Source organism: Aquarana catesbeiana, linkage group LG01 (genome assembly GCF_042186555.1).
Source record: "Aquarana catesbeiana isolate 2022-GZ linkage group LG01, ASM4218655v1, whole genome shotgun sequence".
Lineage (NCBI taxonomy): Eukaryota > Metazoa > Chordata > Amphibia > Anura > Ranidae > Aquarana > Aquarana catesbeiana.
In genome coordinates this window covers 108,883,568-108,899,662 of record NC_133324.1, presented here as the reverse complement: position 1 = coordinate 108,899,662, position 16,095 = coordinate 108,883,568, and the positions used below count along the sequence as shown (strand labels likewise).

The window sequence follows — 16,095 nt, the reverse complement described above, 5'->3', positions numbered from 1 at the left end:
AAAAAGCCCTCAATTTCTTTTTGGACCCTTTCAACAACCTGTTTTTTGTTAATAAGGAATTCGTTCAGGCGCCAGGTATATGGGGTCTTATAAAGGCCTTTAAATAATAATGTCATAACTACTGGGGCATGGTCTGAGAGGGTCATAACCTCAATTTTTGTTGCTCTTACTGAGTCCAGCAAACTATGTTCCACCAAGAAATAATCCAGCCTTGCATAGGTCTTATGCACCTGTGAATAATATGTATAGTCCCTCTCCTTGGGATGTAACACTCTCCACACATCAATCAACTGCTGGGCTTGTAGTTTTTTCCCTATTCTGGCACATGCCCTTTTATCCTCCCAATGGGATTCTGCCGACCTATCCAAGGCTGGATCTATACAAAAATTTAGGTCTCCTGCTATAATCAACTCGCCTTCTTTATATTCCTCCAATCCAGTCAGGATTCGGCCAAGGTACCCCATCGGATCTCTATTTGGGCAGTATATATTTGCCAAAGTATAAATTTTTTCATTAATTTTCCCTTTTACAAACAAAAATCGTCCTTCTGGATCCACTCTCTTATCTAACAAATTAAATTTTATCTGTTTCGAGAATCCGATGGCTACCCCCTTTGCCCTTTTGGATGGGGAATCTCCATATATCCATAGTGGAAGGCTTTTTGATGTTAATTTAATACCCTCCTCATACACTAGATGGGTTTCCTGCAGGAAAGCTATGTCGATCTCCAATCTCTGTAATTCCTGACTCAGCTTCCCCCTTTTCCCTGGTGAGTTGAGGCCTTTGACATTATACGACAGGCATCTGACTTCCATTGTCATTTACTCTTTATTTCCGCCCTCACATCTCTTTTGGAAGCCTTTTAACTTACCCTGGGTATGACCTCTCCCCTGACACCAGGCAGTACCAGAAGTTATAACCGTAGGGCCTAGAGAGGCAAAACCTAAAGGGAGAATATATGCCCCTAGATTTTTTCCAGATCTAGAGAAACAGGGAAATAGATGCATAAAAACACATAGGGTAGATCTTTTGGGTTGTACTCTCTGTCTGCGGGTACCCTTCCTCCCCCTCCTCCCACCCATACCCCCCCTCCCCCCCCGAAACCCCCCCACCCCCACCCACCTCCCGCTCCCCCGCCCCCCACCCCCCCCCCCTCCCCACACCGTTTCCCAAGCTGAGGGTCGTGGCATCTCTCATGATACCTTCCCGCCTACGTCCCCCTGTGTGCAGGGTGTTGCTCCCGCGATGGGGGTTCGGAAAAAATAAAAACCCTTTCATGGTGAAAGCATCCTTTCTAAGTATCACATTTTAGTCCTGGTGTTTTATATTCGCCCCCCACCCCCCCCCCCAAACCCGCCCCCCCCCCCCCCCTCAAAAGAGCCTGCCCTCCATGTCCTGGGGAACTCTAATATTTAAGTTTGTGCAGAAGTCCTGTAGCTCTTCCATCTGTTTTAATCTGAAGCTCCTCCCCTCTCTTGTCACCAGTAGGGCAAATGGATAGCCCCAACTATATTTCAGATTAGCGTCCCTTAGAGTGTCCAATAGTGGTTTTAGTTGTCTTCTCCTTGCGAGGGTCTTAGCTGAAAGGTCCGTAAAGACTTGAATGTCTTGGTTGTTATATTTCAGTGATCGAACCCCTCTCAGATTTTTCCAAATCCTCTCCTTCTCCTCATAATAATGAAACCTCGCAATCACATCTCTGGGGGCATCTTCTCTGGCGTTTGCGGGCTTTTTTATTCTGTGGACACGTTCTATTTTGAGCTCCTCTTCCTTGCTTCTTCCTAGAACCGGATTAAAAATTTCCCTCATAATGGCAAGCAAATCCTCCCCCCCTTGCTCTGGGATGGCTCTAATTCTAAAGTTTTGCCTTCTGTTTTGGTTTTCTTGTTCTTCGAGTTTAAGGAGCATTTCCCTGTGATCCGATTTCAGGTTTTTAACCTGTTTTTTCAGTTCCTCAATCGTTGTTGCATACTGCTCCGTTAAATCCTCCACTTTTTCCACTCTTTTTAATAAGTGTCCCAAATCTTCTCTAACATTCAGGATTTCTGCTTTCAATACATTCTCTAGTTTAATAAACATATCCTGCATGTCTGTTTTTGTAGGGAGGGTATCCATATTTGGCTCTGCATTCGTTCCTATTTCAGGCTCTGGTGAAGTTGGTACTCTAGCGCCATTTCCTGTTGCGCCTTTATTTTTATTGGGGTCCTTCTTTTTTTCTTTTGCACTTTGTTGTTTGTTTTCCATACTTGGGCTTCTATTTTGCGTTTCTGTCATATATCTTTGGATAGTGCTTGTATTTAAGCTGTCTCTGGGTTTTTTTACTTCAGCAGCTTTAATAGAGCGCCCTCTCATAGTCAGGTTCTCCCCCCCTCCACTCTCCTTAAATGAGGTCTCAGGCCTCTATGTTCCTTTCTGTGCCCCTATATTTGTTTCATACAGCTGCAACAGGCTTTATTTCCAGTATGCACAGATTTTATCTCAAAAAATGTCCTACCTGGAGCTGTCTTGTAGCTGGGGGCACAGGGTCAACAAGCCGGACTTCCTTTGCTTGGAGGATAGGGTGGTTCTCTTTAACAGCTGCGAACTCCAAGGCCCTCCAAGCGCTTTCCAGGAAGCTGTCCTCCACTGTGGCAGGGAAAAAAAAAAAAAAAAAAAAAAAGAGTTCCTTTCCTGTTGTTTTTCCGGCTCCCCCTTCCCCTGTAAACGGGGGGTTAGGGATAAGGATAGGGGGGAATAGCAGAGGCTGAAGGGGAGGGGTGTCTCAGGTCCTTCCTCCGATCTCCTCCGGGGGGGGGGGGGGGGGGGGGCGGGGGCGGGCGACGGAGCGAGCAGCGGCGCCTCGAGCGTCCACGGACACCTCAACTCCTGGCCGGCTTCAGCTCTTCAGGATACAAGGTATGCAAGGCATCCGGGCGAGTCTCCTTTGTAGAGGGCAGACAGTCGCTGCTGTCTCCAGCTTAAGCTCCGGTTCCACTCGCTCCCTATACCTAGGATCTTAGCGCTGTCAGCCGTCGCCGCTTCCTGTTTTCTGGGCTCCTGTCCCGCAAGGTCGTCGGCTCTCACCTCACGCTGCTATTTTCACCATGCTCTCCTCCTCTGTCCTCCACCGCCCCACCGCGTAGCTCCTCCCCTACTCCTCACACGTCATCTCCGGATCTCAGCTCCAAAAAAAAAATACAATAGTTTTCTATGTACCCTAGTAGTGACTGGAGTTTATCCAGTGTGAAAAAATGCCTTGTGTGAACGAGCACTTGAAGTGAGAGACTGCCAGATGTTAGCACATTTCTCTCCTGACTGATGCACGTTAAAACAATTCTTAGCTTTGCTAAGATCTTAAAAGTGGATGTAAACCCTCACATCTCCCCAGTGAAGTGAACAGCCTCAGATGATACAGAGAGATAAAACCAATCTCACTACATAAGTTTTACATGCATATCTGCTGTCTTCAGATTGCTATATTCTCTAGAATCCCAACATGGTGTTAGAATTTTTACTTCCTCATTCAGCAGTAGGAGTGGATTCCTGGCATACACTGTGTGTCAGCTGATTGGAAGAAAGGCACACACCCCTCCTCCACATAGGCAGAGGAAGAAAGGAATGGGCAGAGCTGTTCTGTGACAAGACTAACATATCGGCCCAAAAAAATTGGCATCATATCGGCCATCGCGATTTCTAAATATTGGCATCGGCCAGAGAAAAACCCATATCGGTCGACCTCTAGAGATCACTATTAAAAAGGGGTAAACCATGGAAATGTGCATGTATTGAACAGATGTATTGAATAAGTTTTATACTATTTTGCCCTGACATGCACTTTAATGTAACTTCTCAAAATGACCTTAGGTCTCTATTACAATGACTGATTGCCTGTCTTCAAGCTATGATAACTGAAACATCTGGCATTACCAAGTACTGCGTAACATAGGTACTAGCCACGCCAGATTTTTCAAGGCCCAAATCCCTTCTTTTTTTTACTTTGCTGCACTGTCACCCATCATCCTGTCAACTGTATTGAACAGAGATGCTAATCTGTATAATGGCAGTTCTACCAGAGACAGGAAATTAAAAACAGTTGACAGATTATGGCAACTCCTTCATTACAGTCACAGTACAACACTTAGAAAGGTGTTTCTTGATCTCAGGAATTCTTAAAATTTTCTAAACCAAAGAATAAACCAAAACTCCAGGCAAACATCTTCACCACTCCTTACTGTAAAAATGTTACTTCTTGGCAGGTATGTTGGACTGTCCAAGGCACTGGCCTTGGAAAAGTATTCATGCCCCTTGAAATTTTCCACATTTTGTCATGTTACAACCAAAAAGGTAAATGTATTTTATTGGGACTTTGGCCTCTTTCACACGGACGATCCGTATGTCCGTTTTTCATCCTTCCGTTTTCGGATGAAAAACGGACATACATTCATCCCTATGGAGCGTCGGATGTCAGCGGTGACATGTCCGCTGACATATGACCCACTCCGATCCGAAAAGTGTAACGGAGGAAAAACCTACTTTTCCATCCGTTTTCGGATCGGGTGACGACGGACACTACGGTCCGTCATCATCCGATCCCCCCATAGGGGAGAGCGGCGCTCTGACAGGTCCGCCGCTGCACAGTGTGCAGCGATGGACCTGTCATCTTCCTGCTCAGCGGGGATCGGCGGAGCGATCCCCGCTGAGCAAGCGGGTGTTCACGGGGCGGATCATTACTGATCGGCCCCGTGTGAAAGAGCCCTTTATGTGATGGGCCAACACAAAGTGGCACATAAATTGTGAAGTGGAAGGAAAATGATTTTCAATTTTTTTTTTTTTTTACAAATATCTATCTGAAAAGTATAGATAATTGAAGAAAGCAGCTGAATGGCCACACTCCGAATAACACCTTTTATTCGTGGCAAAACAGAGTAGTAGATCCAAAATCTCTTACATCATGGAGATGAAAGGTACAGACAGGCTAACACGTTTCACATCAATACAGATGCTTAATCATAGCTGGTGACCATACTCAGACTGAATATTTATAGTGAAATAAAACCAAATAGGGGATAGATAACCCCCAGAAACTCCTCCCATATCTAATCAGACTAAAGTGGAAACCAAATGTGCACAGGAAAATGGGCAGCTGGAAAAAAACAGAGCCAAAAGGATTAAGACCTCTGAAAGAAGGATACAGTATTAATATATACATGTCAGAATAGAACTGGTTCACTGTGTTGGCGTGCTGTCCCATCGCAGATAAAATTACTAACAGTTCTAATATAGATACAGTATAAAAACATAAGGCAATGAACAATGCATTAAATATATCTGCACGGCTGAGCGCAAATCAAACATACCACGAACAACAGTAGAGAGAGACGATCGCTGTCAAAGAACCGAAGTTGACTAATGTAAAGCAGGGTTATAAAACATTAATACTACTGCGTCGGACATTATATATATATATATATATATATATATATTATATATATTTTTTTTTTTTAATTATAATATAGATATATTATAATATAAATATATATATTTAGCAAAAAGCCTTATAATATATAATAAGACCAAGCGATCGTACTCACATCTACCATGTATGTGGTAAAGAAAAAGGAAAAGACACCTTATAAAAAGAAACAGTTATGAAATAGAAGGAAAAGAGCTGATGACAGACAAAAACAGAAGGCAGAAACATAGGAATGTAAAAGAGATGATTTCAGGCAGAAGTCAAACAAATAAAGCAAAGGGGCTACACAGATGTCGCTAAGGAAACCATGCAAATACATGTATCAAAGTATACAAGCTTCTCGAAATAAAACTGTCACAAATGAACGGCAAGTAAACAGCATATCGTATACATAAGACATACACAAAGTTCTACCCCATCCCGCCGGGACATGACATGCATGAACCACGCCAGTAAAACCTCAGCAGTATAAAGCAACACCGTTGTCCAATACATGTAAAAAAAAAAAAAAAAAAAGTATATATTTTACCATGGCAATGCGATAAAATCGCATAGAAGGGCATACATAAAACATATATGGACACTCCCTCCCAACCAGCCAGAATATAACATGCATGAACCACAGCAGTACCAAGCAACACAGTCGTCCAAAGCATGTCAAAAGCAATGTCCATGGCAGTGCAATAAAAGTCGCATGGAAATGCCTACATAAAGTATCCATAAAATGCATATGGACACGTCAACCAGCTAAAATATGACATACATGAACCACAGCAGTATGGAGCAACACAGTCGTCCAATGCATGACAAAATGCAATGTCCATAGCAGTAAGATAAAAGTCTCATTGAAAAAATAAATAAAAATGTACATGCAAGGTTGAAAGCTATAAGGAGACATGTGTTAGAATATCTACCATATGACAAAAAGACATAGACATACCGTCCTAAATACACTAATATCTGCAAAGATAGTAAAAAAACATGAAAAACACAACCATGCATGCACATAAGAATGACAAAATAGCACATGTAGAGGTACATGTATACAGAAGCGTGAATGGGATACCAATATATGACTGGGTCTACTTCAGTGTTGCTATTCATAAAAGTAGGAAACGTCACAATCATAATTTAACCCTACTAGTATTCATATATACTCACCTGAAGTTGTGAGTGGGGAAGGCGGTTATTAGAGACACCAACATGCTTGCAGTGGCATCGCTACCTCATATCTGAAAAGTGTGGCGTGCATTTGTATTCAGCCCCCTTTACTCTGATACCCCTAACTAAAATCTAGTGGGAGCAATTGCCTTCAGAAGTCGCCTAATTAGAAAATAGAGTCCACCTGTGTGTAATTTAATGTCAGTATAAATACATCTGTTCTGGAGAAGCCCTCAGAGGTTTGTTAGAGAACCTTAGTGAACAAACTGCATCATGAAGGCCAAGGAACATACCAGACAGGTCAGGGATAAAGTTGTGGAGAAGTTTAAAGCGGGGTTAGGTTATAAAAAAAATATTCCCAAGCTTTGAACATCTCACGGGGCACTCTTCAATCAATCATCTGAAAATGGAAGGAGTGTGGCACAACTGCAAACCTACCAAGACATGGCCGTCCACCTAAACTGACAGAGCATTAACCAGAGACGCAGCCAAGAGGCCCATGGTAACTCTGGAGGAGCTGCAGAGATCCACAGGAAAACTATTAGTCGTGTGCTCCACAAATCTGGTCTTTATGGAAGAGGGGCCATAAAAGAGAGCCATTGTTGAAGAAAGCCAAATGAAGCCCTGTTTGCAGTGTGCGATTAGCCATGTGGGGGACACAGCAAACGTGGAAGAAGGTGCTCTGGTCATATAAGAACAAAATTGAACTTTTTGGCCTAAAAGCAAAACACTATGTGTGGCGGAAAACCAACACTGCACATCATCCTGAACACACCATCCCCACCGTGAAACTTGGTGGTGGCAGCATCATGTTGTGGGGATGCTTTTCTTCAGCAGCGACAGGGAAGCTGGTCAGAGTTGATGGGAAGATAGATGGAGTCAAATACAGTGCAATCCTAGAAGAAAACCTGTTAGTCTGCAAAAGACTTGAGACTGGGGCGGAGGTTCACCTTCCAGCAGGACAACAACCCTAAACATACAGCCAGAGCTACAATGGAATGGTTTAGATCAAAGCATATTCTTGTGTTAGAATGGTCCAGTCAAAGTCCAGACCCAAATCCAATTGAGAATCTGTGGCAAGACTTGAAAATTGCTGTTCACAGACGCTCTCCATCCAATCTGACAGAGCTTGAGCTATTTTGCAAGGAAGAATGGGCAAAAATTTCACTCTAGATGTGCAAAGCTGGTAGAGACATAGTCAAAAAGACTTGCAGCTGTAACTGCAGCGAAAGGTGGTTCGACAAAGTATTGACAAATGCACGCCACACTTTTCACATATTTGTAAAACATAGTGAATACCATTTACCATTTTCCTTCCACTTCACAATTATGTTCCACTTTGTGTTGGTCTATCACACGAAATCCCAATAAAATACATTTCCATTTTTGGTTGTAACATGACAAAATATGTAAAATTTCAAGGGGTATGAGTACTTATTCAAGGCACGGTAGATGTGATCTTCACAGTTAATTCATACATTTGTATGCCGGAAAGTACAGCTCTCATTGTACATGCAGAGTGCGCTGCTGGTTTGAAAAATGCAAATCTCACACAAGGAAGCAATCCCGTCATTTATCTACCCCTCCTCTCCTTGTCCTTTCATGAAATGTTTTGTGTGTTCTGTGAACCATTCACATTATCTAGGCGTTCTATGAATGAACAAGAGTGGAGCGGGGGCTAGCAAGTAGTTTTTTTTTTTTTTTTTAATGCAGCACATACATACTATGCCTCAACAACAAAAGCCTCTTCCCTTCCTGCTTCTTTAGAATTTACACTAAGCTGCACGTTCCCAGCATGCCTTGGTGCCAGGATGAATTACCGTATTTATCGGCATATAACACGCACTTTTTACCAATTAAAATCAGGGGAAAATCGTGGGTGCGTGTTTGGGTGCGTGTTATACGCCGATCCCCACTGTCTGTGAGCCAAAAAAGACCGAGCTGAGTGCTCGGCTCCACTCGCAGTCCCGCCCAGCTCCTATGATGGACATAACACAGGTCCAATGACGGGACTGCGAGCGGAGCCGAGCCGAGTACACAGTACACTCGGCTAGGTCTTTTTCGGCAGCGCTTGCTCCTCTCATCCTCTGTGAAACAGCAAGGAGGCGGGGTGGCGTGACAACCCGAGTACACAGGCCATCTCGGCAGCAAATTTAAACAATTAAATGTTGCAAACAGCACACAACACTGGGCAAGGCTGCATATGACAATGGGCAAGGTAAGTTTTTTCCTTAAACTTCCCTCCTAAAAGTTTTTTTCCCTTAAAATGCCCTTCTAAACTTGGGGTGGGTGTTATACGTCGATAAATACGGTAACTGTTGTAGGTGTGCGGTCGTCCTGAGTCAGCCAATCACACAGGCTTATGTTATATGGAAAAAGACTAGCAAGCTACAGCAGTGTTTCTCAACTCCTGTCCTTAAAGCGACCCAACAGGTCAAGTTTTCAGGCTTTTGCCATTATTTTGCACAGGCGATTTGATCAGTTTCACTGCCTTAGTAATTACCACAGCTGTTTCATCTGAGGGAAATCCTGAAAACATGACCTGTTGGGGCATTAACTGTTGGGGCACCTTGAGGACTGGAGTTGAGCACCACTGACCTAGAGTAACGATCAGAAATAACCTTTTAAATGGGGACCCAGAGTCAAAAACGAACGTAACGCAAACTTGTGCTGTGTCAAGGAAAGAATTTGATTTAATACTCCCACTCCACCCCATCACCCTCTTATCACTCTGTGGCCGAATGGTGTGGCAGGGGAGCAAGGTAAAGATCACTATGATGAATTGGGCTATTAAAAGGGACCTTCATTCTTTGCCTTTGCCCTGGAGTTGAATACAGCATGCAAAAGTATTTGTATGCTATATTGTACCATAGAGCGAGATGTGCTCTGTGTCTGACAACACCCGAATACAATGTATACACCCAGGAGACGGATACAGCAGGCTTGGGAGAGCCGCCGATTTATTATGGTATTCACCTTTCAACTTAGCTGCTGCCAAACACCACAACCTTTCCTGCAGGCACTGCCTACAACCGTCTTTGACTTTAGAACTGTTTTAAAAGAAATCTGAAGGCTTCCACTGCTGACCTACTAAAAATCTTGGTTGCCTGGCTATCCAACTTCCATACCTTTACTTACGGACCTGGAACAAACATATAGCCAGTTGAAAAACCTGATCTGTGCAATTGTTTAAAAAGAGGTTTAGCCAATCCTTTTTGCTGGATGTACTTCTCTTTAGGTTTGCAAGAGTACATTTGCTAAAGTACCCCTGTGACCCAAAGTCAGCTGATCGCAAGCTTGTGCTCACTCACAGCTGACAAGGCAGAGCCTTGCCATGTATGATCCAGACAATATTGGCAGAGTCCACCTGACTGCCTGATTGACAACTGGCTCCATCTTTTAGCATGAGGCTGAGCCACCCTCTCACCAGCTTGTCATTATTGTGTGTGCTGTAAGAGGAGAGCAGGGGGCAATGACTGTCACTACCCTCCCGTGTTGTCAGCAGAGACCAAGAGCTGTCAGGTTAGCTTCTCTCTGTTTAGAGCCAGCATGGGACAGCTACAGCATCACATGGATGCTGGAGAATGAAGGTGATGCATATATTATTTTTTAAACTCCAAACATCTCCTTTAAAGTGGTTCTAAAGGTAGAAAAATTTTTCTCAACCTTAATGCATCCTGTGCATTAAAGTAAAAAACCTTCTGGGTGCAGCTGCCCCCCCCTCCATACTCACCTGAGCCTTATCTCAATCCAGTGATGTGCATGAGAGCAGTGGCTCTCCCCGGTCTCTCTCCCCTCATTGGCTCATACAGCAACGGGGGCCATTGGCTTCCGCTGTTGTCAATCACAGCCAGTGAGGAGAGAGTGGGGGGGCAAGCAAGACTTGCTATTGGGTGCAATCAGCAGGGGAGAGAAGCCAGGACCATCGACGGGGGACCCAAAAAGAAGAGGATTGGGGCTGCTCCGTGCAAAACTGTTACACAAAGCAGGTAAGAATTAGTGTTTGTTATTAAAAAAGTTTCAACGTTTAGAATGACTTTAAGGTTAGTGTCCTATGGAACAAACTAATTAGATCAGCATGAAAGTCGAAAGTCAAGCCAGTAATGTTTTTTAGACAAAATTCATTAACGTGCATCTCAGAGTTGGCTTCCATTAATATATTACCAATCAAGTGGTCTATAGAAACCCATTTGATTTCTACTATGAATGTTGAAGTTGCAACAGGTTGTAATGATTTATATTTTCTGCAGTTAGCTATAGACAGAGGTTGATAATTGTTCCTCATCCTATACTCCAGGTCTAGAGATTCTGCTTACCAAGCACACATCTATTCAACCAAGTCTGCTTTGTGGTATTTACTTTAAAAGCTCCATGCAGTTTGCAGATGATTACTAGAAGTGTGAAAAATCATAAAGTTCACAGAGTGAAGTGAAAAATTACTGTAGGAATAGGAGGTAAGAAGGGATTACGGGAGCAAGGCTTGCACATGTGGATATACTAAACTCCAGAGTTCAATATGGTGACTCACACGAACCTGTTGGCAGAGTTCACAATCCCGCCTAGTGGTTTTGCCAACAAAAACGTTGTCACAGATTGAGAAAATAATGAGAATAGTACTTTATTAAAACAAGTCTTCAGACAGAAAATCACACATCACCTACAGTGGGAAGAGCAGAAACCCATGCAGGAGAGACCCAGCAAAGTTTCTATTTAGTTTGTCAACTTTTCAAAGAAATAGATATCCTGTCACTTATTTTTATCTGAAGGTCCTATGGTGTTTAATTGTTAAAGGCTAAAAAAAATTGATTATGTTTTGCAATTGAGACTGCAGAGCATTTTTACTGCCATCGATGGATTGCAGGTGCAATGTTCAGACACCTGAATTTTCATTCAGCCCAGGTCCATACAAAAGTATGGACCTTCAGTTACAAGGCTAAAAAGTTTCAATGGACTAGAAGTACTATGACATACTCCACTAGGATTTACAAGTCCCTCTGTTGCAGCGTCAGATGTGATACATAGGTTTCATTTACAAATCCTGTGAACAACTGGTGAAGAGGAGAGATTGCTGACAAAGGCTGCAGAGCTTGGGCAGTGATGTCACCCTTAGGGCTTACTATGGAGCATCTGATATCAGCTGTCCCTTCTTTATACTGAAGCCGACCGCTGGGATCCGACCATCTGACCGGATGGCACTTAAATCGGGTAAGTATACACATCTTTCTTTCACAGGGTAGTTAGAATAGGCTTAGAATGGGGGTGAGAAAGAAGGTTTAAATTTAGTAAGGAATTGACTGAACTTCTAGTTTAAGGCTGCAACGAAGGAGGGACATAATCTAGATGGGAAGGGTTAGAACCTTGGTCATATTTTACTACGGTCTCTATGCCTATTTGAGATATAGTTAAATGGTATGTCCAGGCATTACACAAAATGTAGCCTCAAAACTCAATATCACCCAAAAGTAGGTCCCAGCAGTATTTTTTTTCTTTTAGCTTGTTAGTGTAGCCAAAACAGATTTTATTAGTTCCTGTGAGGTCATCAGGCTTGTAGAGTTCAGCTGCTGGGAGGTCAGTTGCTTTTGATGCAGACACCCCCTTAATAAATATCCCAGGAGCACTTTTCCTACACACAATGTGGGCAGACTCTTAGGAGTCAAGGCAGCAGGATCATTTTCCTGTATTGTCCACAAACTATTTTTCAGTTTACCCAATCCAAAGGTAACCAAGCTCAGCAGAAAATCTCTTATCAGGACCGGGCAGTAATGTGAGATAGATAGATATATAGGGATATATCTATCTAATTTTGACTCTAAAAATCAATCTACTCAAATTACCTATCAAATTATTATTTTGTTGGCAGCCTTACTGTCTTTAGCTAATAGCAGGCAATAGATCACTTTTCCAAAGTCTATGTCATAGGAGAACGAATGTACTGCAAGTGTACTCCTGTGACCCCAAAAAAACACACACAATTAAGGTGTGGTCAAGGGCAGGTTTTAGTTGGGATGGAATGTTACTTTAGAGCAGCTGAGAGAAGAGTTTATGAATTGTGATTGAAGCCACCTTAATACAATATTCTCTCTCTCGGAATCTGTCTTACTGCTTCTACTAAGTATTTCCTTGCTGTGCAAGAGAATTGATACATGTCCAAAAACGAATCCTGTTTCCTATAAACAGTTTACCTTTAGAAGCTGTTTGCCAACCGTTGGGCTCATTTTTTCATCAACCATAAGAATCACAATTCCTCGTTCATCCATGCCACGTCTTCCTGCACGGCCAGACATCTGGATGTACTCGCCCGAGGAGAGCTGCACAAAAACACACACAGTGGTTGGTGACCATTCAAGGTAAGCATTAAAACAATATTTAATTTCTAATGCCTAGTACACACGGGCCAAATGTCAGGAGACATCATCCGGTTCAATAAAAACCGTCCGACATTCGGCCCGTGTGCATGTCAGCCGGTCATTTGGCCGGCTTCTGATGGACGAGCATGCTGGAAAACCAGCAGCTAACCGGCTCCCAATCAGGACTTTCAGTCAATGGGGAGGGGAGGGCCCCCCCATCTGGCACAACAGCTCAGCAGGGGAGATCACTTTACTAACATCAGACCGTTTGTACAGCGGCTCCCTAACCGGAGCGGTCAGTTTTTTCACTCAACCCGCGGGTTTGAATAAAAAAAAAACTATTAGTGTGCACCAGGCTTAAGCCTTTCAACTCACCCAACGAAAATCTTTCCCATCAAATTTCCGTGCATTGGTGAACAATACGGTCCTGGCTGGCATGTTTATACCCATGGCAAAAGTTTCTGTTGCAAACAAAGCCTGTTGAGAAATCAGAATTTAAAATATAAATTGCCTTCATACATGAAAAAGAAGAAGAGATGTTAAGGTAAAGCAAACAATCACTTTATTAGTGGCCTCACAAGCTATGTATATATTCCCTTCATTCCCCCCACACCAGCAGCAAACAAAAACTTGGCTATGGCCCTTTCATGTGACAGAGCTAGAAGTTTGCAATTGGCTGATCAAGCACCAAGAGCTGTCACAAGGGAATGAGAAGAGTTCCTGTCGAATAAAAAAAAAAAAAAAAAAAGCAGGGGAACAAAAGGGAAGGAAAGTAAGTGCAAGTGGAGGGAATTAAAGATCTTCAGCATACAAACAATGAGGTGTGAAAAAAATTGCAAGTGTAGCTCTAACTTTACATAAATAAAGGGTTACCAATTTGCTAAGCATCATTTTCAAGATTTTTTAAAATTTTTATTATATCCCAGTAAAATCTACATAGCAATACAATATAAAAGTTCAAATTCTGATATTTGACAGTTTAGATGCTGAGAATACAGACAGAGATAGATTTGCTTGGCAATAAATGGAAGGCAGCCTTTAATTTACCTTCTGGAAATTGCTTCACTACTTGAGAAAATCATGATGAGAGCCCCAAAGTGTGCAATTTAAAAAAAAAAAAAAGTCTGTAATGGCAGGTAATTGACTAGTTTTTATAATGACAATCTGTTTTAGCAGGTGACAGCCAAAAGGTCAGCCATACGCCTATGAAGGCCGAATTTGCAGCACAGCCAGATACCTCTCACTTGTGCTCAAACGTTATCTAAACCAGCCCCAATCAGCCAATGATTATCTAATGACTAGAACCCAGCCAATTATTTTTTTTCTGTACTGGATACAATGGGGAAGGGTTAGAACATCCAATTGTTTATTTTCCTCTTTGAACCACAGAAAGTCTGCAGAATCCTACCATTGGAACACAGACAGCATAAAATTGACAGCTTCCAACTCTTCCCCAATCAGCTAAAAAGCTACCACTAATGCTCCTTTCACACTATTGGTATTGATCACTGACCCCCTGAAACGCAATTTGCGATGGCATGCTTTTCAGAAGACAAGGAGGTTACCAGGCGATCAGGATGTGATACAGCCACCTCCTAATGCCCGTTATTCTGCATGCAAGGGTAAAATTGCCGCACTGTAAAGCATCACGGAAATGTGTGCTGCTCCGGGTGGCAGGTTATCAGTAAAAATGCGGATCAAATGCCTGTTTTTGCCACCTGTGTAAAAGTAGTCTAAGGCAGTCAGGGAAAATGACACAGGTTATACCCTTCATACTATAAAAAAATGTGGTGGAGATCTGCTTCAGTTACTTCACGATGCACAAATAATTGTGCCTCTCTTACCTTTAGCAAACCTTCAGAGAATAGAATCTCGATGGTCTCTTTTAGTATAGGCAGCAATCCTCCATGATGGATCCCAATACCTCGCTTCAGAAGGGGAAGGACATGCTCCACCTAGAAATCCAACACAGGGTTGGGGATGAAAACGCTCTCACTGTATTTCTTCTGCATAGAAATATATTGCCAAACATACATAAAATTACATCTGTAAAGTTTATTTTCAAGGCGGAATTTTCAGTATGGATATGCAGGGTTTGTTGGCCCATGAAGTAAAAAAAAATTATTAAATTAAAAAAAAAAAAAATCACCATTTTATCAATGAAAATATTTGAGGAATAGTACGATGCTATGAAAACTGTGATTAATGGTAAATTTGGAAGCCACGACTGTTATAGTGGCAGCCCAAAGTACCATAATCAGGCCCTAAAGCTAAAAAAAAAAAAAAAAAAAAAAAACTTTAATCTTGCAAGGGGTCCCCTCACCACTGCAAAGGATAGCTATTTTTTTTGCCTCAGAGATGATGAATAAGGGGATATATATGCCTTATTCCTTGCTCCCACAGGCTTCCAATTCTTTGTGTGAACGGTCCTCTGAAGCCTCCTCCTTTTGCAGCTCTCAGATATACCCCATACAAAGCAGGACCAGCAGTTCTGCATTGTACTGGAGGATACTGAGGTCCCGCCCACAGTCCAGAGCGCCAAACAGTGAAAGAGGCGTTCTGATCGGTTGCAAATGGTTTAGGCACTTTAACCACTTCCCTACCCATGCATTGTCATATGACATCCGCAGATGGGATCTCCCATCCTGGGTGGGCATCATATGACATCCTTGGCTTCCCGGCGGTATAGGAGGCGCGTACCCGCCGCGTCCCAGAGGAGCCGATGTCTGCCGGGCACTCGCGATAGCTCGTTACAGAGCAGGAACGTTGATCTGTGTGTGTAAAACACACAGATCCACGTCTTCTCAGGTGAGAGGAGCGAGATTGTGTGTTCATATCAAGTATTAACACCGATTGGTCTCCTCCCCTAGTCAGTCTCCTCCCCCTACAGTTAGAATCACTCCCTAGGTAACACATTTAACCCCCTGATCGCCCCCTAGTGTTAACTCCTTCCCTGCCAGTGACATTTATACAGTAATCAGTGCATATTTATAACACTGATCACTGTATAACTGTCAGTGGTCCCAAAATAGTGTCAAAAGTGATATGTCTGCCGCAATGTCAGTCACAAAAAAAATTGCAGATTGCCGCCATTACTGGTAAAAAATATAATAAAAATGACAAATCTATCCCCTA

At 42.8% G+C, this 16,095-nt stretch overlaps 1 protein-coding gene across 1 annotated transcript in view; it reads right to left on the bottom strand.

The window, feature by feature from the left end:
- Positions 1 to 16,095, bottom strand: part of MTREX (Mtr4 exosome RNA helicase) — a 138,840-nt gene that overhangs the window by 72,171 nt on the left and 50,574 nt on the right. The window contains exons 13-15 of the mRNA XM_073622786.1: positions 14,805 to 14,915; positions 13,336 to 13,437; positions 12,796 to 12,921 (exon numbers count right to left, since the gene is read on the bottom strand). Of these exons, the coding sequence (XP_073478887.1) occupies positions 12,796 to 12,921; positions 13,336 to 13,437; positions 14,805 to 14,915 (339 nt within the window). The remainder of the gene's footprint in view (positions 1 to 12,795; positions 12,922 to 13,335; positions 13,438 to 14,804; positions 14,916 to 16,095) is intronic.